A 24,707-nucleotide genomic window follows, 5' to 3' on the forward strand; every position below is an offset into this window, starting at 1 on the left:
TTGTTAAATGTGGTGCACGGAAGCCACGTGACTTGAGTTTACGAGCCGCCTCAGTCGACGCAGCATTGAAGAGCCCAGCAGCCTTGAAGACCCCAGCACGCAATTGTTGCTGACGTGTAGGATGCTGTTTATTCGTGTCAGCCTCGACGCTGTATGCGCTAGCATCGCTAATGAGACTTGTGGATGTTGCAGCGTCGGAGAAGATACTGGGTTCGCGATAGATTCCAGCCGGAGCGCTCTTGATCTCTTCACAGGCAGGGCTTTCCAGATAGCTCTCCTCACTCGTTGCAGTAGACGCAGTCGAACCTGATCGCAGCAGGTGCAGTCCGCTGTTCAACTTGCTCTTGGCCTCCTGCAACCGTTTGGTCATCATCGCCGGGCGCATACTCATACTCATGCTTAGCCGATGATTCGTAAAGTTCATGCTCGAGTGTCTTGCTCGTCGCCATTGACTAGCACCAACAGGTTCAGTTTCGGACGCACGACGACGATGCAGCTCTGGTGTGTAGCCCTCGTCATCACTGGAGAAGTCTCCAGCGTCTTCATCGTCAACCTTCTGATTCCGGGATTGGGATAATGAGCGCGTACGGGATTTGAATGTAGCAAGTGACAGCGCAGTCGGCATCCCGGCTGACCCTGCACCTGAACATGTCCGGGCTTTCTGTCGCCTCCACTGCGAGATTGACGGTACTCTTGGAAGCAAACTCGGTCGAAGCGAGGCAGTTGTTCTCTGTCGATCTTCCTCCTCGTCACTGTCGCTGATGACGTCGTCAGCTGCCGTCCTTGTAACAGGCTCAGTTGGATGGTACGTCGGGAACGGATTTTCTGATACTTTAGCTACGGGAGATGACAATACACTGTCGGCGTCGGCGGTCCAGCAAGTGTCGGGGTCGAAGGGGGCCACCTCTTCTTCTTCCTCGTCCTCTTCCTCGATCGCTCCATTAATCTGTTCGTCTGTAGGCTCGTGTTCGGGCTCAAAGAACCTCAACTGACGCACCGGAGACGAGATCGACACTCGTGTCAATGGAGACAATGTCGCAGTCATTGAAGGACGTGGCGACGCGGTCTCAGAACACGGCGAGATGAGATTCCACTGCGCTTCTTCTGTAGGTGTCGTGCTAGTCTGGATGGGGAGCTGTGTGGGCCGCATGAGCTGCGACGTCTCCTCTTCCTCGTCGCTGGAGGCTTCGCTTGTAGCGTCCCACGAGAGCCGCTCCACCAAATCTAACTCTACCGTATCGCGCTCCATCGAGAACGAAGTGGTAATTAGCTCGTCCGGACCCGCTGTTTCTAGTTCGTCTTCGTCTAGACTTCCGAAAAGTGCGTCCTCCTGCTCGATCGGGTCAACTTCAGTCTCCCAGCCGTCGCGCTGCCAGCCCCTCGCCTCCCTCCCAGCACAGAACGCCATGATCTGCTCTCTGCCTGGACTGGACCTGATCGATCGTCTTTGAGGGAACTCAGTTCCGAACTGGGAACGGCTTCTCAAAGACCAATGGCCAGACGGACAAACCGTCTCGTCGCTGTCGCACTCCTGACTGCTTGGCTTTTCCGTGCCTAGGTGACCACCTGCCACCTGTTCCCTGCAGGATCAATTTCGATCCAGGCAAGACCAAGCCATGTGTGTGTTCCATTTCTCGATTCGGATTAAGTTTTCTCAGCACCAACAGTTTATGATACCGTTGTAGCCACACGAAGGGGACGATGGCATGTAGCAGCGTAACCAATAATCAACGCGCTATTAAAGCGTTGGGTCCTTCCGACTTGAGGATCTGCAACTCATTGACGAGACCGTCACGAGCTCTACAAGTTTAAATGCGCGGCGACGGTCGGCACTTGACTCTGCCGACGCGCGGACTCTAAATCAGAGTTCGCTCGGTCGTCGGCTTGACACGACCGAGATTTGCTATCGCGCCGTCGCAAGTTTCGATCACGCGACCCAAGCAGTGCGACCAACGAAGACTGCACCGAAAGAGGCGCTCTGTCTCCCGTAACTGTACCCGGATAGCAGACAAGTCCCTCGATCTCGTGGTGAGGGCCACACTGAGGACTCCTCAGTGAGGAGTGCTTAACGATCGTTGAGCATAATTCTTGGCATCCGCTGACTGACCAACTGGTAGGTTGACCGTCAACCTCACGAGGCTATCCGGACCGACCAGCACCTGACTCGCGGAGAGCCGCTCTAATAGAGCCTCTATGGTAGAGTCTACAGTATCGCATCGAGTTCTTCAAAGTACAGGTATCACTTTGTAGCTGTATCTAGTAGATACTATTTACTGTACGAACTGCCAAGCAATTGTTCTCTCAAAATGATCACTTCTTCGTGGGGACTTTAATCCCGATCTTCTTAAGCAGAGCTGCTGTGCCTGGTGTGGCTGCATGATGAACACACAAAAGAGGTCACTGCAACTGCAAAAGCACTAGCATCATGAAAATGATCACGTACCAGAGACTGGCATGTCAATGGGTGAGTCCAAGTCGAACCTCTTTGATCGACGTTGTCGCTTAGGTGTTAAGCAACTAGTAGAAGAAGAAGACAGCATGGCATCATCGGGTGTAAAGAACATTTCATCACGTTTACCGATCTGCGAAAAAGAGCGTTTGAGTCAGATATTTGACCTAGGTCTTCACGGTACCGTAGAGTCTACGTTCATTTAGTTGCTGCTCACCTCAAACTCCAAGCGGTCTTTGTCAAGTTTGACAGCCTGCTCTTGCAAGAGTCTGCGTTCCTTCTCCAGATTCTGGCGAAGCACAGCCAGCTCGCTTTTCTCCTGCGCCATCTCTTCCTCGAAAGCCACGTTAGGCGAGCTTCTGGCACCAACTTTATCGACAACAAGCTTTGTCAATCCATCCCGTTTCTTCTTGACTCGGACGTCAACTGCAGGGGACGATAACGACGCTTGAAGCAGCTGGTCTTGCTCCTTGATAATGGCGTGTGCGTCGTCCAGCTTCCGTCGCAATCGCTTGATCACCTCTCGATCACTACGAGCTTCTGCGGATGGTAGTTCATTGCGAATGACGTGCTCGAGCTGCTTCAACTTTCCGTCCAAAGCCTCCATTGATGCAGAAATGTACTGCGGAATGCTTTCTTTTGTAGCCATGTTGAACGGTGTTGGAGTAAAGTCGTCAATAGGAGCTCTCGCCAGTTTCTCCAATTCTTCAGCATCACCCTCCAAGTTTTTCCTTCACAGTAAAACAAACAGCGTTAAAGTTAGAAAGCTTAATAACAATAGCAGGACTCGCAGCGTACTGGGCAAGGAAGAGTTGAACAGCCTTCTTGTACTGCGACGTGAGCGATTCCAAGTGGTGTTGCAACGCATCGTAGCTCTTTGCCAGCGCTTCGTTGTCTAACAGTAGCTCGGCTTTCTTACGCTCCAAATTATCCATAATCTGCTTCGTAAGCTTGCTCTCCTTGGACTGCTTCGTCGTCGAAGCCTGTTTTCGCTCTCGAAGTCCATTCAAAGTCTTTGCTATCGCCATGCCCTGACCACATCCGACACCTTTAGTTACGAGCCCAACAACAGTGACAAGCTAGACATACTCGCTTCTCCTTAGCAGCTCGTGCAACTGCATCCTGTAAACTTTTTTTGAGCCGTGCATAGTCGACGTCTTTTCTCCTCAGTTGCGCTTTATACGCCGTCTCCACACCTTGTAACCTATACGTATGAGCAGAAAACGTAAGCTCCACTAGCACAAATTAGATACTCGTAGCCTTACATACCTGGCGCAGTTGACTTCCAGCGCTTTCTTCTCCACCTGCAGCGTCTTTCTTTCAGCCAATAAACTCTTCTCCTTAGCCTTGAATGCATTTTCTTTCTGAGCAAAGTTCTGCTTCAACATCTCAAGATCCGTCGTCAGAGTCTGCACGATGTGATTTTTCCTCTCCAATTGCTTTTCCACTCTGCCTAAATTCTCGCTTAGTCGATTCTGACGATCCAGCTCGCGGTCCCTTACGTAGAGCAGATAACTCACGAGGTCCATGACCTCTCTCACTCCACTCTCAGCCCTCATTTGCTCCTCTGTCTGTTGCGTCATTCCTACACTTAGCAGTCTCCAGACTTTGGCTAGATCCAGAGTACAGACTTTGTCTACGTCGTCTTCTGCTGCCTTCTCCTTGGCTAAAAATCTCCTAGTACCGTTCTCCAGACCGGAAGAGCGAGCCCCCAACATCGATGACAGCGCCACGACGTGTTGCAGCTGCTCGTTCAGGTACTTTTGATTGTCCACAAGCGTCTGATTGGCTGGTAGTCGCCATGGACTCGTAGTGCTCGACGCTGACGTCAAGGAAATGTCCATGCTGGAGCCCGCACTGGGTTTAAAGACGCTGCTCTCTTTCTCCTCTTCACTGGGAGGATCTTCGGAGCGCGGACGCTTGGACCGGTGGAAGGAGGACGTAAAGTCCATCGTGTATCCCCCACTACTGTTCTTCTCGCGTGCTCGACTGTGTCGCCCGCTGTCCATGAGCTAGCGGGTGCCGAATTGCAGCGCTCAAAATGCGATATGACCATCACTCTGACTGCTAAGTTCGATGTCACTAAACAGAAATTGTCTAAGTACGCCTCTAGCACAATGTAGCCATTCCACGAAAAACTGCAGCATTCGCAACGATGGAGCAAGAGATGGAAGCATTCCTACAGCAGCACCAGGCGCAACTGGTGGCGGCGCAAGTACCCGAGTACCTGTGGCCTGTAGCGTACTACAAACTCAAGTAGGGACTTTTAATGCTATTATTTGTAATGTAGTAGCAAGTGAGTGTCATAGAATTCAAGTGCTGACTGGTGACGTCGACTCGACGACTCGCAGGAATGAGGTGTTTGATGCCGGCAACTATTTTTTCCTTGCTCGCGATGAAGATGGAGACTTGCACGCCGTTGTGCGCGATGACGTGGACTTGGCACCCGTGCAACCTGACGCGGACGAGGCTCTTTTCTTGGTAGACCACGCTTGGACATTTACTGTTGACAAGGTGCGCGAGCAGCTGGAGGCTGTGCCACCGCTTCTCGAACGCATGGTGAACCTTATGCAATTGGATGGAACCGCTGGTCTCTCCAAGGAGGAACGCGTGGCTGCTGTCACTGACCGTGTGTGGCGCTACGCCAACACATATCGTCTTGGCAGCGCGAAACCTGAGGACTCCTCCACGATCTGGTATGTGATGGATGAGGTTGGATCAGCCATTGAGCACGGAGACGAGCCCAACGTGCGCATGGCACCGTTCTACTTCGGTCCGTCACAGTGCGCGTTCTCCCTAGTTTGGACTGTTCAGTCTATCGAAGGCGGCGACTTCCTGTCGCGTGACTACTTCCCCGAGTATGCAGCAGAAGTAGCCATGCATACAGCACTACTCGCTGCGCTATTCTACCAGCCTGGTAATGCTGACAGTCCGTATGTGGACCAGCTGCTGGAGATTGCTAATGGCCGCAAACAGAACTACACGCTCGCAAGCGCTCGCGGAAAGTTCCACGCCATCGTCAGCCACGACTCGGAGACACTTCCAGATCCAGCGACTACCACGACATCGGTCCCGCTTTCCACTGTCGTGGCAGGGTCAGACCCGCTTCGTGTGTGCTCCGGTAAGGTCACACATTTAAGTATGGACGTCCAACCTAGCTAACGTTTCCACTTAACAGACTTGCAATTGGTGCACGACAACTTGACTCATCCACGCTTTACGCTGGTGGACAATGAGGATGAGGCTCAAGTTGTGTGGTCAACTCGTCATCTCAAAGACTTCCCCAAGTACACGACGAACGGGAACGTACAGATCATCAACCAGTTCCCGAACAAAAAGATCCTCACGTGCAAAGATCTGCTCTACGAAATGTGCAAGCTGTACGCAACTATCAAACTTGCACCTTATCAGCGAGATCCACTTACATTCTTATCGTGTTTTTATAGGCAAAATGAAGTTGTGCAGCCTGACTGGCTCGCGGAGACGTACAACATGACTAGTGAGTTCCCTGAGCTTATCGCACAGTTCCTCCGACGCGACCTGGCTGCTCACGAGAACGGAGACGACGATGACGAGGCGAACCACTGGATCTGCAAGCCGTGGAACATGGCGCGTTCCATTGACACGTGCATCGCGCAGAATGCGGCGCACCTCGCGCGTCTGACCGAAACGGGATCCAAGATCGCATGCAAGTACATCCACCGTCCGTTGTTGATCGACCAACGCAAGTTTGACTTGCGCTTCCTAGTGATGGTCAAGTCCACGAAGCCTTTAGAGCTCTACTTGAGTGGAGTGTACTGGCTTCGTATTTCCAACAAGGAGTTCACGATGGACAATTTCCAGGACTTTGAGACCCACTTTACCAACTCGGACTTCGCTGTTCGTATCATGGACAACGCTGAGTTCGTCGAGCGGTTCGACAATGAGTATCCGAGCGAGGATTGGTCCATGGTGTACGCCGAGATCTGCTCGACTATTAAGAAGCTGTTTGAATGCGCTACCGCTCAATATCCTCCGCTTGGTCTGGGCCGTTGCACGAAGTCGCGTGCGCTGTACGGCGTGGACGTCATGCTGTCGTGGGAAGCTGACGAGGAGACTGGTGACGAGCGTCTGTGTCCGATTATCCTGGACACCAACTCCCAACCGGACTGCACGCGTGCTTGCAAGTACTTCCCGCATTTCTACAACGATCTCATGAACGTTCTGGTACTCGACCGTCCCGACGAGACTGTCCACGGCTGCACGCGTCTTTAAATTTGGAGAGACCTGATCTTCTCTCCTATCGATAACCCCAATAGAATACGGGTTGCAAATCAGCCAAAGCTGGTTAGCTCGGAGTTAAGTCGATTTTACAACAGCATTATGGCGCTTAAGGTTCATTGCAGATTACTGTGGAGTGATCAAAGTATCAGGTGCACGACAGCATGAACGGCGCCACGTACTTGCTGGCTTTTGCTGAATTTCGTCCAATCGTAAGCGTTTCCAACTTCAAGTGCTTTTTCGTCTGATACGTCAAAATCATTTTAAGCCAATCCGATCCTTGTGCGAAACCGCCCTGAAAGCTCCCCTTCATTTCGAGTATTAGCTTAGTCGAGCGACGTCATGGACGCCCACGTGCTGCGGTACGGCCAAAAGGTGCGGCTTGCGACTCGCTCCGCCTACGTAGAGGGCAATGGGTCTGCTGCATCAGAGCTGGGCATTGGATACTACGAGAAGAACGGACGTCACGGGATCTTGAGCTGCGTGCCGCCACTTGGCCCCAAGCTCCAGCAGCTCTTCACAGAGGACGAATTCCAGGTGCTACACCCGACTGATCAACGCTCTCAAGGGGATACTGTGCTCTACGGAGAGCCATTAGTACTCATAAACCAGCGCGGTATGGTCTGGAACAACAAAACTGGCGGTATTACCGGATACGTGGGGCCCAGACCTCGCAATGTGCCTGGAGAGATTTTCGTATGCTTTACGAAAGTCCCAGCGGGTGTCGGAGTGACGAAGAATAAGAAAGACAAAGGAGATAAACTCGACAAACTGGCGTCTTTTGCATCCACGTCAGCGCTGTCAGCGTCGGGAAGCTTATCCATGTCTGAGACGCCCGAAACGGAGAGCGGCCCAGTGTGCTTTGGTGACAGTAATGTGGCCATTACGGTAGTGGAGTCTAACCGCCACTCGCAGATGTTCAACAAAAGACTCAGCAACTTTAAAAAGCCTACGAGTAAAATTGCCGGTGGCTACATTTGCTGCGACGGCAAAGGGACAGAGCTGAGGTTCGCTATCTGGCCGACCAAGCCCAAAATCGACCAGATTTCCATGCTGAACAAGCTTATTGCTCCGTACAATTACGGCCAGAAGATTGCACTGCCTTTGGGACTACTGGAGAGCACGGCCAGGAGGACGAATACCGGTAATATCAATTGTAAGAAGGCGGTAGCGGAGATTACCTTCCACTTGTCAAACGGCGCGGAGGCGGTACTGCCTGGTACGTTGCTGCAGCAGAAAATAGCGACACATGCGAAACCTCTTGGACCTGGTGGAGACGAACACGAGTCCGTTTTTGAGCTGCCATTGAGAAATGGACCTGGCGAGCTATTGGTGCGACTTACCGGCATTGCACCTCGCAAGATAATGCGACAACTTGCCGCCAAGAATGAGAAACCCCCTTCAGCTCCAAAGATCAAGCGCGGCATGGCAGTTTTCTACCGTGTTTCCGACCTACTACGTCGCGTGCCTGTGCCGATCTTCGCACTGTTCTACGCAGTGCTGACTCACCACCTTTATGGCGCTCTCAACACTATGGAAGATGGTCTACGTCGCGAGCTGGTTGTCCTGGTTTTGGTGATGCTTCCTGCATTCTACGTCGCAGTTAAAGTAGATCACCCGTTCTCGTCACTCTTCCAGCCTCCGGTTTTTGAGCCAGAGGTGGACCACACGGAGTATTCAAGTCCTACAGCTAGCGGTACACTGAAGCTCATCGTGACTGAATACCGCTTTGTTCCTGGGGCTCAAACAGCCAGCGCCAATGGAAGCGCTTGTCGTCCAAGTTCTTCCCAAGCTAACGGAGTAGTTACCACTCACTCGGTTACTGCCTTAGAGACCACAGGTTCAGTCCTTAAGAGATTTATTCTCGCTGAAAAAGGAGATGAAGTGAAGGCATTGGAACGCTACAATGAGACTACCGAGTGGCGACGCGAAGAAGGTGTGGATCGGCTTCTTGAAGAACCCAGTCCGCATTTCAAGATTATCAAGGAGAACTACCCTCACTACTACCACAAACGCGGTAAAAATGGGGAGCCAGTGTACTACGAGAAACCGGGAAAGATCAATTTAAAGGCACTGAAGAGTGCGGGTCTCACTCTGGACGATCTGATGCACAACTACCTCATGATCACGGAATTCTTGTGGCAAGTGATTGAACAAGACGATAACCGTAAAGGGATATCGGTATTAGATGTGAATGGTATCGGTATTTCGGACTTTGCTGGAGAAGCGGTCGAGTATGTTCGTAAAGCTGCCTCCGTGTCGGGCAAGCACTACCCTGAGCGTTGTGCTTACATCTTTGTGATCAATGTGCCATCGTGGTTCAGTATGATCTGGAACACAGTCAAAGGAATGGTAGACGACGTGACTCGAGAGAAGGTGATCATTGTTCGTGGTAAGAAGAAGATATTTGAAGCGTTGTCGGAACGTATTCCAGTGGAGAATATCCCTGTGGAATACGGTGGAACAAGCGACGGGAACTCTCCAGAAGAAGATCTGCTGTTCAACCTCATGGCTTACGTGAACAATGACGAAGACGCTCCGGCATCGAACCCCATTGAAGAGATTCTTAAGAAGAAGCCCATCAAGCATTGACATGGCTGCTTGTACGGTCCAGAGTCTCGTTTGTCACCTCCTTAAACAACACAAATAAACAGCTAGGATTGAACTTGTTCGTCCGTGTCTTCCTGTTCTTCTTCGTCCATGTCGTCTTCATAGACGACGCGAGAGCGGCCAGCACTGTCGTTTTCTTCTTCATCATCCAAGTCTTCCTCCTCTTCGTCTTCTTTCTCTGCTTCAATACCAGCTGCAAGCTTCTCAACATTCGATCCGGCGTTGCGTTCTTCAATCAGTGACCTCTCGAAGGCCAGTTCCTCGTCTTCTTCTGCTTCATTATCTGCCTTTATCTCATTGTTTCCAGCGTTTGATTTCTTGCTAGTCGATCGACCAGCCAGCTCCTCTGCGTAGTCACTGAGTGCCTGTTTTTTTAAAGCATCCAGACGCTTGCGTCTCGTGTCTAACTCCGCTTTCGAGCGACCTACCATTGCGGCAATACGCAGCCTGATGATCTCACGTAGTGGCAAGAACATTTGCGTCGGATACCACCCTCCAAGTAGCGATGGTGTCGCCTGCTTTGTGAACTGAGCTGTCCATTCTCGCACCTCGTCGTCGTCAATTTCATCAAGCTGGAACAAGACATTCGGACTGGCCAATTGCACGCCAAAGATCTCAAAGATCTTGTCGCTGTTTTCTGATACCATGTTCGGGGCATTGTCAGCACTATCTGGCGCTCCATCGGACTCCTTATCCTCTTGCTCGTCTTCAGACTCCCAGTCATTTCCTGAATTAACAGTCGATGACGTGGGACTTGCTCGAGGCGGCGAGCCAACTGCGTTAACAGAAGAACCAGATCCGGGCATCGTGGGCTCCACAAGGTACGAGCGTCGCGTCTCACCTCGAGTAAATCGCTCCTTCCGACGACGTTTAGCAGCTTGTGCGTTCTCCAACGCCGACGTCTGCGTGACTTTAACAATTCGTGGACCTTTGACGTGACCACCTTCTCCATTCGCGTTGCCTGAGCTGGCACCGACGAATTTCTTGATACGTTTCCTGGTCGCATGCGTCACTTTTGAGTGCACCAGCTCGCGGTTATTTCTCAGCTCCACGACCTGGTAACGCGACGCCGACTCGGATTCTTCAGGAAGACGTGGATCGTACCCCATTTTGATCCATGAGCCTCTCCAAGGTCCATCGACAAACACGTAGCAGAATTTCCGCAGCAATCGACGAGCTGCTCGACGTTCAATTGCATCCAGTCCGTCGAACAGCTTTGAGCGTAGCCATACCGGTTTCTGCTCTAGTTTTCCCTGTAATATTTCCATTACACGTAAATCCACACCGTTGTCGTCCACACCGACCGATCTCCGACGCACCACAGGGCGTTCAGGCTTGGGTCCAACCGGTGCAGCGGTGTCGTCGTGGAAGTTCAGATACGTCATGGTACTGGACGTCTTCTTCGCTGTAGTGGTGGGTTGGTAGCCTGATCGTTGTCTGAATTCGTATTTAAGTGGCAAATCCACCTTGGAGAACACCTCGGGGATCATCTCCAGCTGCGTCTCGTTCTCTACTGCTAAGTACGGTCGTAAGCAGTCCTGAAGCTCTCGCTGTCGCAGTGACGGCATGGACAGCGGACCGTTTTCCACTACTGCGCTATTCATCACTGCTGTCTCCACTGCGTCGGTCGTGTTGGCGACGACTGTGAGCGCGTCTTTGCCTGGTTTTAACGTGGGGTAGAATGATCGCGCCGTGAAGTACTGGAAGTCGGCCATGCCTTCGCACACGTATTTTTCCTTTATCAGTCCCGCCACTTCGGCTTTAATACAGTAGCCATCAGTATTAATTGCCTCTGTATCGTTAGTTTCTTCCTTCTTCTCTTCTTCGCCGCGTTTCCGCTTGGAACGCTTCACTCGCAGCAAAATCATTTGCGTCTTGGTCAGATCTGCAAATAGAGGCTTGCATGACGGCTCTGAAGGACGTAGTTTTACTGGTAGGAATTGACTCTTAGTCTCATGCGCTTGTTGCAGATTTGCCAGTCCGTTTACCGTTTCCAGGACTTTACTCATGTCGGAGCCGTAAACGGGCAGCTCCAGTCCCACTAGCGGACGAGCCGTGTCGCTATGTAAGCTGATCTCATGGCGGATTTTGTGTGAGCGTGTTGACTCGCTGTTGACCGAATTAGAGGTGCTGGCGGTCTCTGAAGGCGACGCATCGGGTACTGCGACAGCGTCCTTCTTGGACTCCTCGTCGGCCATAGCTTTCGAATCGAAAGTTTCGCTTGTGGTTTATGAATTTTCAGGATACATTGTGTAATGTTTGCTCAATTATTGTGTATTACTTCACGAAGAAAAAAAAACCAGCAAATGACAAATATATACGAAAAATACATTACACGTTGAATAAATTAATTACGTACACGAGAAAATTACGGAATAAGCGACTATCGAAACATTAAAACGATGAGACCTTTTTGCAAAGGAAACCATCACTAAAACTACAGGAAGCCTATGACCATGGTACAGTAGTTTGCTTGCAGGCTATGAATTGCAGCACTGGATCGCATGAAAGGGAATGTATCCACTTGCCGCCACGACGTCTTGAACAGATGGGATGTCGGGTGGCTAGAAGTCTTGGAACTCGTCTGCTCTAGCTACTGGACAGGAGCAGTCGTCACGTCGAAGACGCTTGACGAGGTCGCCCGATTGAAGCTTAAGGGAAACCACGGGTGCGTTCGTGAAATCGTCGTCGAAATTGTCGGTGCAATCGCAGCCATGGCACACGGGGACGATGGGTGGCGCCACTTGGCGCTGGATGAGCTCGTCCCAGTTGAGTGCCAGTGTGAAGAACGGGTGTCCCATAGCTTGTGCGGCAGTGAGACGGCGAGCAGGATTCACACATAGCAAGCCCTTAAGCAGTGACATTGCATGACCCGAAAGATAGGGAGGATACCAGACACGCCCTTGCTGGATAAGTCTGAAAAGGCGGTGCATATCGTCGCATTGGAAGGGGGGAGAGCCCGTCAGCAGCTCGTAGATGAAGCAGCCGAAGGACCACATGTCCGTCTCCATACCGTGGCCGTTCTTCTTGACCATCTCAGGCGACAAGTACTCGGGGGAACCGCAGAACGAGTAGGTGCGTTGTCCAGGACCCATGTCCTGTTTGGCAAAGCCAAAGTCAGCCAGCTTGACGTGTCCTTGAGCGTCGAGTAGAACGTTCTCTGGCTTAAGATCGCGGTACACGACGCCATTGACGTGTAGCTCACTGAGTGCTGCGAGCACTTCAGCGGCGTAGAACCGCGTGGTGTTTTCGTCGAATTTCTGCGCGAATTGCTGTTGCAAGTGGAAGAAGAGTTCGCCTCCTTGACAGTATTCAAGTACGAAGTTTAGATCGCGGTCGGTTTGAAAGGATGAGTAGAGCTTGACGATGAATGGGTGGCCGCCTAGTTTTTCAAGCACCTTCTTCTCTGCGAGCGTGTGGACGACTTGTTTGCGTTGAACTAGCTTGCTTTTGTCCAATGTCTTGACGACGTACATGCTCTGCGTTTCGCTGTGACGGGCGAGTGCCACTTGACGTGCAAACGTGCCTCGACCGATGACTTTGAGCAACTTAAGCTGGTGCGGATCAATGGCAGCGACGGACTCGTTCTTGGGGCTTACCGAGCCACTTACACCAACCGTCGGCCTGGGAGTTGTGAGGTCATCGGCCGAGACGTCGGGCACCTCTTCCAACGGCCGCGGGGGAGACAACGGACGCTTCTTGGTGGAGTGGGGCTCGCTCGTTTGCACAGTTAGCGACGCAGGAGACAGCACCGCCGCCATGCTGCTCGATGGATCGATGCGGTTACGGGTGCGGTAATTGTGACGGGGTGAGTGACGAAGCGAGTGGCCGCTTGGATGGTCTTCGCTCACGAGATGTACTTGTGACTTGAGCTCTGCTGGTTCAGAGCAATTGTGATGGAGCTCTCGCTTTGGTCTGTCTATTTTGAGCCATTTCTATGGAGTTGCGAACCCACCCTACGGGAAAGACGTTTGGCGGTATTGTACATTTTATTTGACAGTTTCTATGCTGGCGATAACACGCTACTGTACGTGTGCCATGCTCTTCGAGCACGCAGGAATTCGAGCGATTATTGGTAGAAAAGCTGTCCCATGAAACTGGTGCTTTAAACGATTTTATAACCAATGGGATTCTTGTTTCAGGCGACAACGAAACGTCGTGGAGCTCACTTCAACATGTGCCAGCGCACACCCATACATTTGATGCCGACCAGCGCCACTGTGCGCCATTCTGCACAAGGTAATAAAGCTGACGCCACCCATTGCCACAGCTGACAAGCCCTCGTGGGCGTTGGCGATTCTCTTTGTCCTGCGTTAGCTCACGTGAAACCGTCAACGGTTCGCTGAGCGCTGGGAATCCGTCAACTGCGGTAATACAAGTCGCATGAAAGAGACCCAAATGAACTGTTCGTGAGTGGTTTTATTACGACATGGGACGAAATGCTTGCGGCACGTAGTCTTGTCATGGCTTACTTGGAGAGATCTCCTCGCGGTATGATGCTCACACGCGCCGGCGCTGTTCGACTACACCAGCCCCATCGCACAAAAACAGGAACAGCAAACGCAGTATCAACAACAACATCGCACGACAACAGCAGCAGCACGCGCAGTAGCACGATGCCATCAGCAGTAAGAATCTTTAAAGACTTTCGTAATAGGAAGATTTGATCGATATTAAGATTATATCATTGCAATAAAAGTCGCTGGTCTCAGAAATGAGACAAGCGAAAAAATTTTACTGTACCGAAACAGGTACTGTACTTTTCAGAATATGAGACTCATGTGTATCTTTCAAAAACATCCCATGACGCCCCTAGAGGTTATGCAACGGATTTTTACTGCAAAGGAAAAAATCTAACAAAAACACAAAATAATAGAAAGTTGCTGGGCAATTTTTGTAAGAAAAAATCAGGGGACAAAAATCAAAAATATGCATCACCCAAACCTTGAAGAAAAACCCAGAATCCAATCCTCATGTTGGGCGCTTCGGTTCCACGGCCGCTCAGTGCGCGTAAGGGTCTGCGGAACGACCTGGGCGCCAACAACTGCTTCCTGAACGTGATCATTCAGAGCCTATGGCACGTGCGAAGCTGTCGTGTGCTCATATCCATGGGCGACCACGCCGTGCACCACCGCTGCGGCGGCAAACCCACGAACGCCAGCTCAATGCGGACAGAGACCATCACTCCTTGTCTTTTGTGCGAATTGGAGCAGATCTTTGTCATGTACCAGTTCGCAGAGCAGCCCGTACTGGACGTAGACCGTGTACGACTCGCACTGGGCGATACGTTCGCTCTCGGGGCTATGAACGACGCCACAGAGACGCTTGAGACCATCCTAGACGCTCTACACTACGACACATTTAACCGGATGCTGCTATTGCGTCACAGAGGCTGCGCACATAGTAGCGGCGTCCACAAGGTGGAGGAGATGTCCGAATCCGTACGGGAGGACGCGTCCGCCATCATCTGTGAGCCCCAGTGTGTGGCCCACCGACTGTTCCAAATGAACCTCATGGAGCTTAAAATCTGTGCCTCTTGTGGCCACACCGCTGAACCTTTAATGAATACAGACTTCCTGTATAGAGTATACGCTCAAGAACTACTTAATAGTGCACGCGCTGGAGGAGACAAGAAGCATGTGACGCTAGAAGAAGTACTGCGAGCTGAAGCGCAGTCACAAGAAGTAGCTGGGACCTGTGACGAGTGCGAGAAAGGCAACCAACGAGCATTAAGTCGGTGGATCCTCACACTTCCGATGGTGTTCTCCATCAGTATCATTTGGTCCAGTAGTCACGTCAACAAGACGGATATTAAGGACTGGATGCAGCTCTTATCGACGCAACGTCAAGGCGACGAGGAGTCCCAGCAAGCTCTGGATTTAGGACGGATTTTCAGACTGGACAACTCAGCGGAAGTGGCTTCTGTGTACTCATTCAGAGGACTCGTGTGCTACTATGGTCGTCACTATGTGGGGTTCTTCTCTAGTAGACTAAATGAGGACGGAGTGGAGAAGGAACGCTGGTTCCTGTTTGACGATACGCGTGTTAAACTTGTAGGCACGTGGGCGGATGTGAAGCTACGTATCGAACGCGGAGGATACCAACCGACACTTTTGTTCTATGAACGCAATGGAATTGAACATGAAAATCTTGAAAAGATTGCGTCGGAGATCCACAAATGGTGGGAAGCGTCCGCCGATGAACCGGATGAGACCAATAATAACGAAAAAACAGAGAAAAAAGCTGCAGAAGCGGTGGTAAAGAACGGTAAAGGTGCGCCGCATGAAGTGGAATTTGGTCTGGAAGACGAGTTGCTAGCGAAGATGGAACGAAGTGTCCGTATCACGCAGGAACACCCACTCCCACCGTTAGTCCAAGCGGGTCCTACAGCAGTGCCCACAAGTCCGATTTCGCTGCCTCCTCGCGCTCCAAAGTCGATGCCTGTGAAGAATGCAAATGGATGGCGTGATGAGGATATCCATCTGCATATTGCACACCAATCAGCACAAGATACACTGTCGCGATTAAATGGGATCTTGTCGAAAGATAAGGTTCCAGTCTCGACGCCAGTTGATGGACGAGCGGTGCTACGTATGGCCATGTCCCAATCCATGCGGAACTCTGTGCGTCTACGTGATTACTCGACTCATCGTCCTACTGAGAAACAAAGGGAAGTGAACCCGGACAAGATTTTCGAAGACGACACACCTGCGATTACAGAGGAGCAAGACGCTACAGCTGATAAAACAACAGAAGTCTCTCAAGCTCGGGTAAAGATATATGACGTACGCCTCAATGCATCGGACGGAGGCATCGGCTTGTTGCTGGAAGAGACTAGTGACGATGATTCGTCATCGGACTTTAAAAAAGCGTTTATTGTGTCGGGCTTCGAAGTTAACGGCGCAGGCGAGAAGCTACCAGCTGAAGCTAGCGGTGCGATTCGCGAGGGAGATATTCTGGTCGGCATCAATGGTCATATGCTGGAGAATGAAGAACTTGTGGACGTGTTGGAGATGTTGCTCATGTCGCCGAACCCAGTGCAGCTCAAGTTTTATCGTTTCCAACCGTGGGCGTGTCCCCGCTGCACGCTGTTAAACAACAGCATCGATTCGGCTTGTGCTGCTTGTGGAAACGCCCCAGTAGTGCCAAGCTAGGCAGCAAGGATGGAGAGTAATATCTGCTAGCAAATATTTGCAATCTTATTGTATTTTTTAGACGTATGAACTCATAAAAAAACTGTAAGAGTACCTTCAGTTGAAAGGAGCAATTTCAATTGCTTTTAGCAAGAGATTTTTAATTACCGATATTGTACATTTCAATGTGTTTGTCCTCTTCACTTTGCCTACTGCTCGATTTATAATAAAAAGAGGTCGTTTTATTAAATTGCAGTTTAATAAAAGTACAAATCCATCTTGCTAGACTGGCTGATAAATCGAGCTACGGCAGCCAAATCGACCGCTCGGGATCGATCAACCACCAAATCTACATCGATATCCTGTAAATCGACCCTTTTTGCCGTTTTTAAAATGATAATTCGACCACAGATAAAAATTTTATTTAATAATTGATGCCTGCCTCTTCCCATCTCATTGTACGCGTGGTTTTATGCTCTCGATCTAGGCTATAAAACGGATAAATATTCCATCTACAAAGCACAATAACTATCGTCATTTTTGTGGCCCGAAAAAGGAGATTGTTGTTTTGGCGACCACAGCTTATTATATTTCAAGCATTCCGTAGCTTTCAAGGGCTCAAGAGATAGAGGAGACGCCGCGTAAAGTGCTTATATCACGATTCGTACTCTCGTTCGCAAGCGTCTCAAATGATCATAACAATATATTTGTAATGATATTGTAATATTTATTTCACAATCAGACGTATAATATTATTGAAGTATTACAAAAGTGTATTGGTGCCTGTAATTAAAAGGCAGGTGTTGGAGGCCAGGATTATTTACATGGAACTGTACACGATTAAGGTCAGGATTAATCCTGGACGTCAAATCCTATCTTATTTGAGTAGCCATATGGGGAAGATACGGGAAGATTCGTTGAGGACGAGAAAGATACCTAACGTGTCGCTGTCCTTCTTCCAGGATTAATAATGTACGTTTCATGATTAAATCATGTTTTAAGAATACGTACAGTAATGCTAGTAGCTTTTAACAGGATTAGTACTGGAATCTCCATAAATAAAATCCTGGAAAGATCTCTTATAGGCTTTTATCTCGTCGATCGCATTGAGTTCCGTGCACGACAGGCTCAAGCTCACCATTCCTGTGCTTCAGTTTAATGAGATCGCTCTTTATTCTGCAGGGTCAAAGCTGAAAAGACATGTATTTGGGTTTTTGCAGGTCTTGAAAGGCAACCATCCAGCCAAAGCTACATTTAGACCCGCGTTTGTGCAACTTCTTGCTTCTGCGTTGGCTCCACTTGTTCTTCTTCGTGGGTTTGCTGCATATCTTCATGTTGAGCAACAGCAGGGCGCTTTTCCTCCGTGTCATCTTGTTCAGCACTGACCGATGGCTGTACAATATGGGCAGCAGATGATCTTTCAGCATGTAGTAGAAAAGCTCGAAACGACGCTTCGTGAGAGATGCAACGCTAATATCCACGGGGTGTCCAGTAGAGACTTGCCTAATGAACATCCAGCAGACGTAAGCGCCGCAGCTGAAACCATCAAACTGGATGGGATTGTTTTGAAGGATCACGTCGTACTCGGTAAGTCCACCAATCTTGAGGCTGTTAGCAACAGCGTTGGCAGCTTTAATGTACGGACCTTGGTTTAGCGGGTCGTAGTAGTAGATCCGCTTTGCATGAGCTTTCACAACAACGCAACACCAATGAAAATTCGAGAAGTTCAACGGGAGCAGTACCGTATCGACTCCATCTTCACGGGCCATCTTTATTACTCGTTCGAGTGTGGCGTGGTCAGCCACAGGCTCTTCGGTCCGCGTTCGCTTGGATCTTGCTACTGCTGACTGAAAGCCGGCAAATCTGCACGAAGAATAATCCTCACAGAGCCGAATGCACAAAGCCCTTATCGAGGCATCTGATAGCCATGTTGGAGGGGAAGCTCTGTAGAGCAACGCATACTGGAAATCAGATAGGTTGGGAAGGCCCTCGATTCTCTTCTTCGGGTAGCTGGATAGCCATGTTGGAGGGGAAGCTCTGTAGAGCAACGCATACTGGAAATCAGATAGGTTGGGAAGGCCCTCGATTCTCTTCTTCGGGTAGCTGGATAGGATTTCGTCAGCAACTGAGGTCGCAATTGCGTAGTACTCAGCCGGTAGTGAAGGACATCCTTCTTGTACAAGCCACTTATGCGTATCCAGTCCAACTTTCACCACTTGCATAAGATTATGCACTCGCTTGAAGGTTTCAATTTGAGCTCGCGAAAAATTGCCCACACCTTTTATCCAAATCGTCTCCACGGATCCTTGAAGTTGCGCAGATCCGGTGTCTTGGCTGTTTTGGGAATCATCTATGGATATGGCCTGGTTTGCTGTGTTCGACACCGGAAGGAGCTTCATACAAGCATCCAATAGCTTCTCCGGAAGTATGTAGAACGGGTCCAGGATGAGAACAGGATTTTTCAGGATTTTGAACTTAGGCTTTTTGTTCTCGGCCTCGCCGTGTTTCATAAGTACCCCAGACAAACGCCTTTGTGTCTCCATCAACCCCGGTTGCTCACGGCCCAGAGAGTTAATTAAAGCGGTCAAAGTTACCTCTCCTGCGACCTTCCGCCCTGCTTCCGAGGCCCCATACCACTTTCGACCTTTTTTTTTCGCCGGCGCTGGTCGATTTCTTCTGTTTTTGAGGACGACCCACCTTTTTGGCCTTGGGATTGAGCCGAATCTTCACCTTCCCACTCGATTTGGATGCTTCTTCACCTTCGCTCGAACTAATGTTGAGCTCTGACTGGATGTCGTCTTCTGTGAAAGTACGTACAGGGATCTGTTTATCTGCATCCTCTTCCTCTCCATCAACGCACTATTCATCTCCTTGCCATTCTCCCCATCTTCAGATTTCCTCATCGGTACACTTTTCCGCTGGCGCACGTTCCTCCACTGATCTAAAACGAACCGAAGCATTTCCTCAAACTCCACTTCGTCCTCTATATCCGCCATTTCATTAGCGATAAAATGAGTGGCCTTCACCGCTTCGCGATATCGTTCTGAGTGCGTCCTCAGTTTTTTTTTGGTCGATCCACTTTCTGCATTAGTAAACTTCTCATAACTGAACTGTTAAACCTTATTCAAAGGGCGCGACGAACAGGTCCACCTATACAATCGTTCACAAACCATGAAAACATAATGCAAAAATGCAGTATTAGTATAAGTACAAATGATGAGTAAAAGTAGCGAAATCATGGAAAAATCCTGGATTCGCCAAAACAAATCATGGAAAATCATGAATCATCACAATTTCACCTTTCATCGATGCGATTCCAGGGGATAAACGGGACCGATAACATTGGTGTGCTTGCGGTATGCGATGGCATGGCAACACGGAAGGCACATCGACAAGGAGAAATCGCAGTCACATCTCCAATCATCAATCCGCAGATTGTGCTCCGAGAAAACTCCTCCAACGACCACGTGATCAGCATCGTCGGGATCAACAGTGAAACTGTACACTGCCGCTTTTGACAACGCGGTGGCGTACTGGTGTTCAGTTTGTTGCGCCACAAAGTGAGTTGTAAATCGTAGCACGTTGTTCATCTCCTCGTCGTAATTGCTATTAACAAACTGTCCAATTCGAGACAATCTGTACTTGTACTCGTTTTCAACCCGGCGATCATAAGCAATCAGAGCCTTTACACAGCCTGCCATACGCATACTTCCATCGACCGCGTCCTTCAGTTTTCCAAAGAAATTCTCCAGTCGATTGTTAGTGTGATTCTTGAAGTGAGACAGTTTCGATCGTAGATAGTAAACCCACCCATCTTGACAGGAATCCCAATTTTTCTGAAAATAATAAAAAAATCCAACCAGACCAATGCGCTGACATAATCATTTCAGAGACTTGTGTGCAGTCTTGTACTGTTCTTCACAAACCGCGTATACCATCTTGTGAATAGCACCGTCGATCTGACTTACATCTTCGTTTGAAACTTTTTCAAATTCGGGCCTCGATCGCATTTCTTTAAGGTATTTAATCACATGAAAGTGACAAATGAGAATTCGCGCCTCGGGAAAATTTGATTCTAGAACACGAATTTCATTCAGATCCTTGTCGACGACAAGGACTCGAAGCATGCTAATTCGCGTAGGATGAGACCTTTTGAAATGGTCTATGGCCCTCTCCATGTGCCAGTCTCCATTGGCTTCGATTAAGGACTGCTGCACCACTGTCCCCTCTCCAAATTCATTCATAGCCATGAACGTAAGAAGCTGGTAACTGTATCTAGAAATAAATTATAGAAAAGCCTGGTTAATCATGTAAAAATCCTGGACAATAAACTAATGCAGTACCGGTTGGTCTTGTGACTGCAATCAACAAGCAGAACTTCGCTGAACCGACTGTAAATACGGCGCATATGTGCTGTAACAAGAGATATCACACCGGTCTCACCAGCATCCGTTTCAGACACTATACATACATTTCTGGGTCTGCAGCTGCAAATATCACAATCTCCCGAGCTGTGGCGTCGTTATCGTCCAAACTGGAAATGCTAGAGCCGTGGTCACGAACTAAGTTGTCGACGTCTACCTGGATCACGTTCTGATCGTGTTCAAGTAGATAATCGTAGATCTTCGAACGTTTTGCGCCCACAGATAGCATTCCTTGCACTCGAGCGTCTACGAGTGGGTCTGCGACGCCCCGAGATGCTGGATAAGTAGCGAAAGCAGCCGGTGACACTCTATGGTTGTGCACGAAGGTTCCGTTTTTCAGTTGGAGCTCACCACGTGATAAATTCCGAACCGGAAAGGGCAGTCAGTCAAGCGTATGTGCTGCCGCGGCCTGCTTCCTTCACTGCGTAATTTCCGCTTCTTCCAGCCATGAGTGCAGATATATGTTCGTTGGTAGGGGTCAAATTGCTTTGGTACCAACTGCGAATCGTCTCCTCCCTTCCTTGTCTTCTTTAGGCGCTTGTTCCTCTCTGCTCTTGACATTGTCTCCTTCACTGGTAACACTTGCATCGTTCTCTGGCAGTAATCGGCAAAGTAGGTTTGCCATGCCTCCCAGCTTGTGTGTCAATTCACCGGCGCTTCAACAGGTACAAGAGCCAATTCTGCAGCAAATCCTCCATCATCCTCTTCCTCTCCACCATCCGATTCTGAAGCACGCCCTGATTTTACATCCTCCGCGTCGGGATAGTCACTTCCACGGTCGTTTCTAGGGATGGCGGGACCGCCACCGGTTTCCAGCGGATTGTCTTCTTCGTTACTAGCCGCTTCCGCAGCTTCAGACACTCCAGACACTCCAGCTTCTTGCGTATCACTTAGCCCAGGACCTCGACGTCGCGGAGAGAGATCCCTGTTGCCTTCACGCGCGCTCCGAGCGCTTACATCGCTTCCGCCGACGTTACGCGTCATCTTATCGGGAAGCGGTAGAAACGCGAATGAGAAAAAAAAGTTATACATTTCGGAAATAGGCGAATCGGGGATTTTATTTTACTTCCAATCATGGACAGACCCATGATTGGAATCCTGTACTAATCCATGTAAATAATCATGGCCTCCAACAGGCGCGTAATTAAAATAACCCCTTCAACCCGGTAGCTGTATAAGCTGCGTTAGGGCTCAGGAAGATGCCCCGGTTATGAGGGATTATGCTGTATACACAGCATAAGGAAATATAAGCTTGCTTTCACTATGGCCCTGGCGTTTGCACATCCTTTCGGTATACAAATTTTATAAAACGGGTTGGAGCACGAAAAGAGACCGATCGCCTTTTACATAGAGTAGGGGTTACATTACCACTCTCCAGCTTCTCGACTTTTCGTATGCAATCTGACGGTTTGAAACAATCATTCAGATAAAATGTTGAATTTTAGAGGAGCCTTTCACGCCAAATCACCCAGGCCAGTCACTTGAGATTTTGCGCGGAGAGAAGAAAAGCGATGGTGGGGACGCGTGACAGCGCTTCACGTGAAGACGCAGCGGCAGTACCCGAGGAAGAGCGTGGGACAAACCACTTCCGTCTTATCTGACCGGAGCTTAATAAAGTGGGGTGGACGTCGAAGGCACCGCCTCTCGCGGGATTGAGACGCGATGGAAGTACACCCTGTCAGGTGGTAGTGCTAATGGCACCGTTGGCCTCGACTACGTCCTGGGGGAGCAAGCCGTGGTAAACTACGCTTTGAAAAGTGAGTTGTTTGTGTATTGTTATGCTATCTGTATTCTAATGGCTTGTATCGCATGTTCAGTGAGCCAGCAGTCCGCTATCGACCGAGTCCGCGCCACAAAAGCAGATGAAGCCGCTAAAGCGGCTACTGCACAACTTGCATCGACTGTTGGGCTTCAATCGCCTGGGCACAAGCCGCCCACGAAGAAGAGATCGTCGTCTAGGTCCCCAGCTAGAAGGTCTAAGTCCCCTACTAGAATGGCGACGGCCACGTCGCCAGTGCGAGCACCTGCATCCCAGTCAGCAGCGCATGAAAGTCCGAAAGGTACGGGTGCTCGGGTACACTCATCAATTTATCATTAACCTGTATGCGTAATTCTGTATATTTTACTTTACTGTGATACGGCGCTGGCAACAAGTGCATCTTCGGCAAGCGCTTCCAAAATTCCACCACCTCCAACACTTGCGGCACCAAGTCTGGTGTCACCAGAAGGTATGCTACAAGGAATATTTAACCTTTTGTCTATTCATGCTAATCTGTATGCATCATATTTGCTGTGCTGAAATAAGTAGAACCCGATAGAAGCCAGGCCTCGTCTTCTCATACAAGTGGAGAAGAACCTGCGCCGAGTAATAAGAGGAAACAAAGTCGGGCGATGTCAGGTGACGATGGACCAGAGCAAGCGGATTCATCAAGAATTGAGGGAGGAAGCAACACCAGGCACGGCGCTAAGGACTGTACGTTATTTTTTATACTGTATATAATGCATACATGCTACACCTAACCTGTATCATATACTCTATATTATGCACCAGTGATTGATCTATAAGATGATGGTGTTGACGAGGGAAATGTGCAACGCGACGATGACAGCACCTACCAAGTGCTGGACTCTGGTGATGAATCTGAAGAAGGTGAATTGGATGATCTGGATGGAAGTGACTCTGAAACTTCAGCTGCGGACACTATTGACGAGGATGATGACGAAGTCTTTGCCGCTGAAGAACGCCATTTTGCCGATCATTGTTTGGAGAAATTGGGAGGCAAAGAAAAGGTTTTGGCTGGTGCAATCCTCGGTCCTGCTCTGAAGGAAATAGCGATAACTGGGTGGCAAGAAACAGTAAGTCCTGATGCGGACAGATTTTTGCAGACACCTTACACCCCCGTATCAGACGGCGACGAGTATCCAGATCTCTTGAAAATTCAACATGGACCAACTGAAGAGGCGTTGAAGAGAGGTGGCTCTCCAATCGCACTTTTCTTTCTCTTCATGCCAGTATCAATGTGGCAGCATATTTCCGAGTGCAGTAATTTCTACATGCATGAGCAGCTTGATAAGAAAGTGGACGAGTATTTTCACAAGAAAGAAGCCAGGGAACGACGGTCTAATGCGTCTGGAAAGCCTGTGACGCCAACGAAGAAGACGAAGACTCGCCGGGATGTACGACAAGATTTTCTGTCAGTGGAGCCCATTTTGCCGCACAAGCTCTGTGTGTACATAGGACTTCTCGTTGCACGGACGGTAGCGCCTAATCGCGAAAACCTGGCTAACCATTGGCGCCAAGATGATGTCGGTGCAATTTCAAGAGGGAGTTTTGGTCAATTTTTGCCTCGCGACAGGTTTTTCGATATCAGCCGAAACCTACACTTCAATAGCAACCAAGACCCCGCGCCAAGACCGATCGCGCAAGGAAAATCCGATCTGTAGTGAGCGTTTTGCAGCAGACATTTATGAAAATATACATCCCCCCGGCTGAATTATCTTTTGATGAAGCGATGCTCCTCTCCAGATCGTCCTACAACAGTACCCGAATGTATATGAAATATAAGCCGCACAAGTGGGGGACGAAGTTCTTTATGCTTTGCTGCGCGCGTTCTGCTTACTGCATTCGGTAAGATTGTAAATGTCTTTGCTGTATTAGCTGGGTTACTTACTCTGTATATACAACATCTTGTTTGATAGCTTCGAAGTTTACTGTGGGCAAAAGCAACACATCGCAGAATCGGGAGTTGTAGATACGAAGTCGGGCCCTGCTGCGGTTGTGAGCAATTTGCGAGCTGTTTTTGGAGACAAACCTGCTGACAAGACGATGAG

General features: G+C 49.6%; 8 protein-coding genes across 8 annotated transcripts; 4 read left to right on the forward strand and 4 right to left on the reverse strand.

Moving 5' to 3' along the window:
- Positions 1-278: 278 nt before the first annotated feature.
- Positions 279-1,457, reverse strand: PITG_16208 (uncharacterized protein; the record flags this gene model as incomplete). The annotated part of the gene is made up of 2 exons (XM_002897572.1): positions 279-352; positions 484-1,457. 2 exons carry the CDS (start codon positions 1,406-1,408, stop codon positions 279-281), a joined length of 999 nt encoding a protein of 332 aa, XP_002897618.1.
- A 1,194-nt stretch (positions 1,458-2,651) lies between these two features.
- Positions 2,652-4,401, reverse strand: PITG_16209 (uncharacterized protein; the record flags this gene model as incomplete). Its single annotated transcript, XM_002897573.1, has 6 exons — positions 2,652-2,783; positions 2,871-3,180; positions 3,248-3,480; positions 3,539-3,653; positions 3,719-4,271; positions 4,344-4,401. 6 exons carry the CDS (start codon positions 4,399-4,401, stop codon positions 2,652-2,654), a joined length of 1,401 nt encoding a protein of 466 aa, XP_002897619.1.
- Positions 4,402-4,592: 191 nt separating this feature from the next.
- On the forward strand, positions 4,593-6,703 carry PITG_16210 (ubulin-tyrosine ligase-like protein; the record flags this gene model as incomplete). Its single annotated transcript, XM_002897574.1, has 4 exons — positions 4,593-4,705; positions 4,801-5,570; positions 5,628-5,829; positions 5,896-6,703. 4 exons carry the CDS (start codon positions 4,605-4,607, stop codon positions 6,701-6,703), a joined length of 1,881 nt encoding a protein of 626 aa, XP_002897620.1.
- A 348-nt stretch (positions 6,704-7,051) lies between these two features.
- Positions 7,052-9,301, forward strand: PITG_16211 (uncharacterized protein; the record flags this gene model as incomplete). Its single annotated transcript, XM_002897575.1, has 1 exon — positions 7,052-9,301. The coding sequence occupies one exon, from the start codon at positions 7,052-7,054 to the stop codon at positions 9,299-9,301; it is 2,250 nt and encodes a 749-aa protein (XP_002897621.1).
- A 201-nt stretch (positions 9,302-9,502) lies between these two features.
- Positions 9,503-11,328, reverse strand: PITG_16212 (uncharacterized protein; the record flags this gene model as incomplete). Its single annotated transcript, XM_002897576.1, has 4 exons — positions 9,503-9,512; positions 9,563-9,587; positions 9,654-9,949; positions 10,007-11,328. The coding sequence occupies 4 exons, from the start codon at positions 11,326-11,328 to the stop codon at positions 9,503-9,505; spliced, it is 1,653 nt and encodes a 550-aa protein (XP_002897622.1).
- A 555-nt stretch (positions 11,329-11,883) lies between these two features.
- On the reverse strand, positions 11,884-13,198 carry PITG_16213 (protein kinase, putative; the record flags this gene model as incomplete). Its single annotated transcript, XM_002897577.1, has 1 exon — positions 11,884-13,198. One exon carries the CDS (start codon positions 13,078-13,080, stop codon positions 11,884-11,886), a length of 1,197 nt encoding a protein of 398 aa, XP_002897623.1.
- A 584-nt stretch (positions 13,199-13,782) lies between these two features.
- On the forward strand, positions 13,783-16,473 carry PITG_16214 (inactive ubiquitin carboxyl-terminal hydrolase, putative; the record flags this gene model as incomplete). The annotated part of the gene is made up of 3 exons (XM_002897578.1): positions 13,783-13,947; positions 14,196-14,215; positions 14,325-16,473. The coding sequence occupies 3 exons, from the start codon at positions 13,783-13,785 to the stop codon at positions 16,471-16,473; spliced, it is 2,334 nt and encodes a 777-aa protein (XP_002897624.1).
- A 1,367-nt stretch (positions 16,474-17,840) lies between these two features.
- On the forward strand, positions 17,841-18,299 carry PITG_16215 (uncharacterized protein; the record flags this gene model as incomplete). Its single annotated transcript, XM_002897579.1, has 2 exons — positions 17,841-18,039; positions 18,118-18,299. The coding sequence occupies 2 exons, from the start codon at positions 17,841-17,843 to the stop codon at positions 18,297-18,299; spliced, it is 381 nt and encodes a 126-aa protein (XP_002897625.1).
- Positions 18,300-24,707: the final 6,408 nt, after the last annotated feature.

This window comes from Phytophthora infestans, genomic scaffold (genome assembly GCF_000142945.1).
Source record: "Phytophthora infestans T30-4 supercont1.43 genomic scaffold, whole genome shotgun sequence".
Lineage (NCBI taxonomy): Eukaryota > Oomycota > Peronosporomycetes > Peronosporales > Peronosporaceae > Phytophthora > Phytophthora infestans.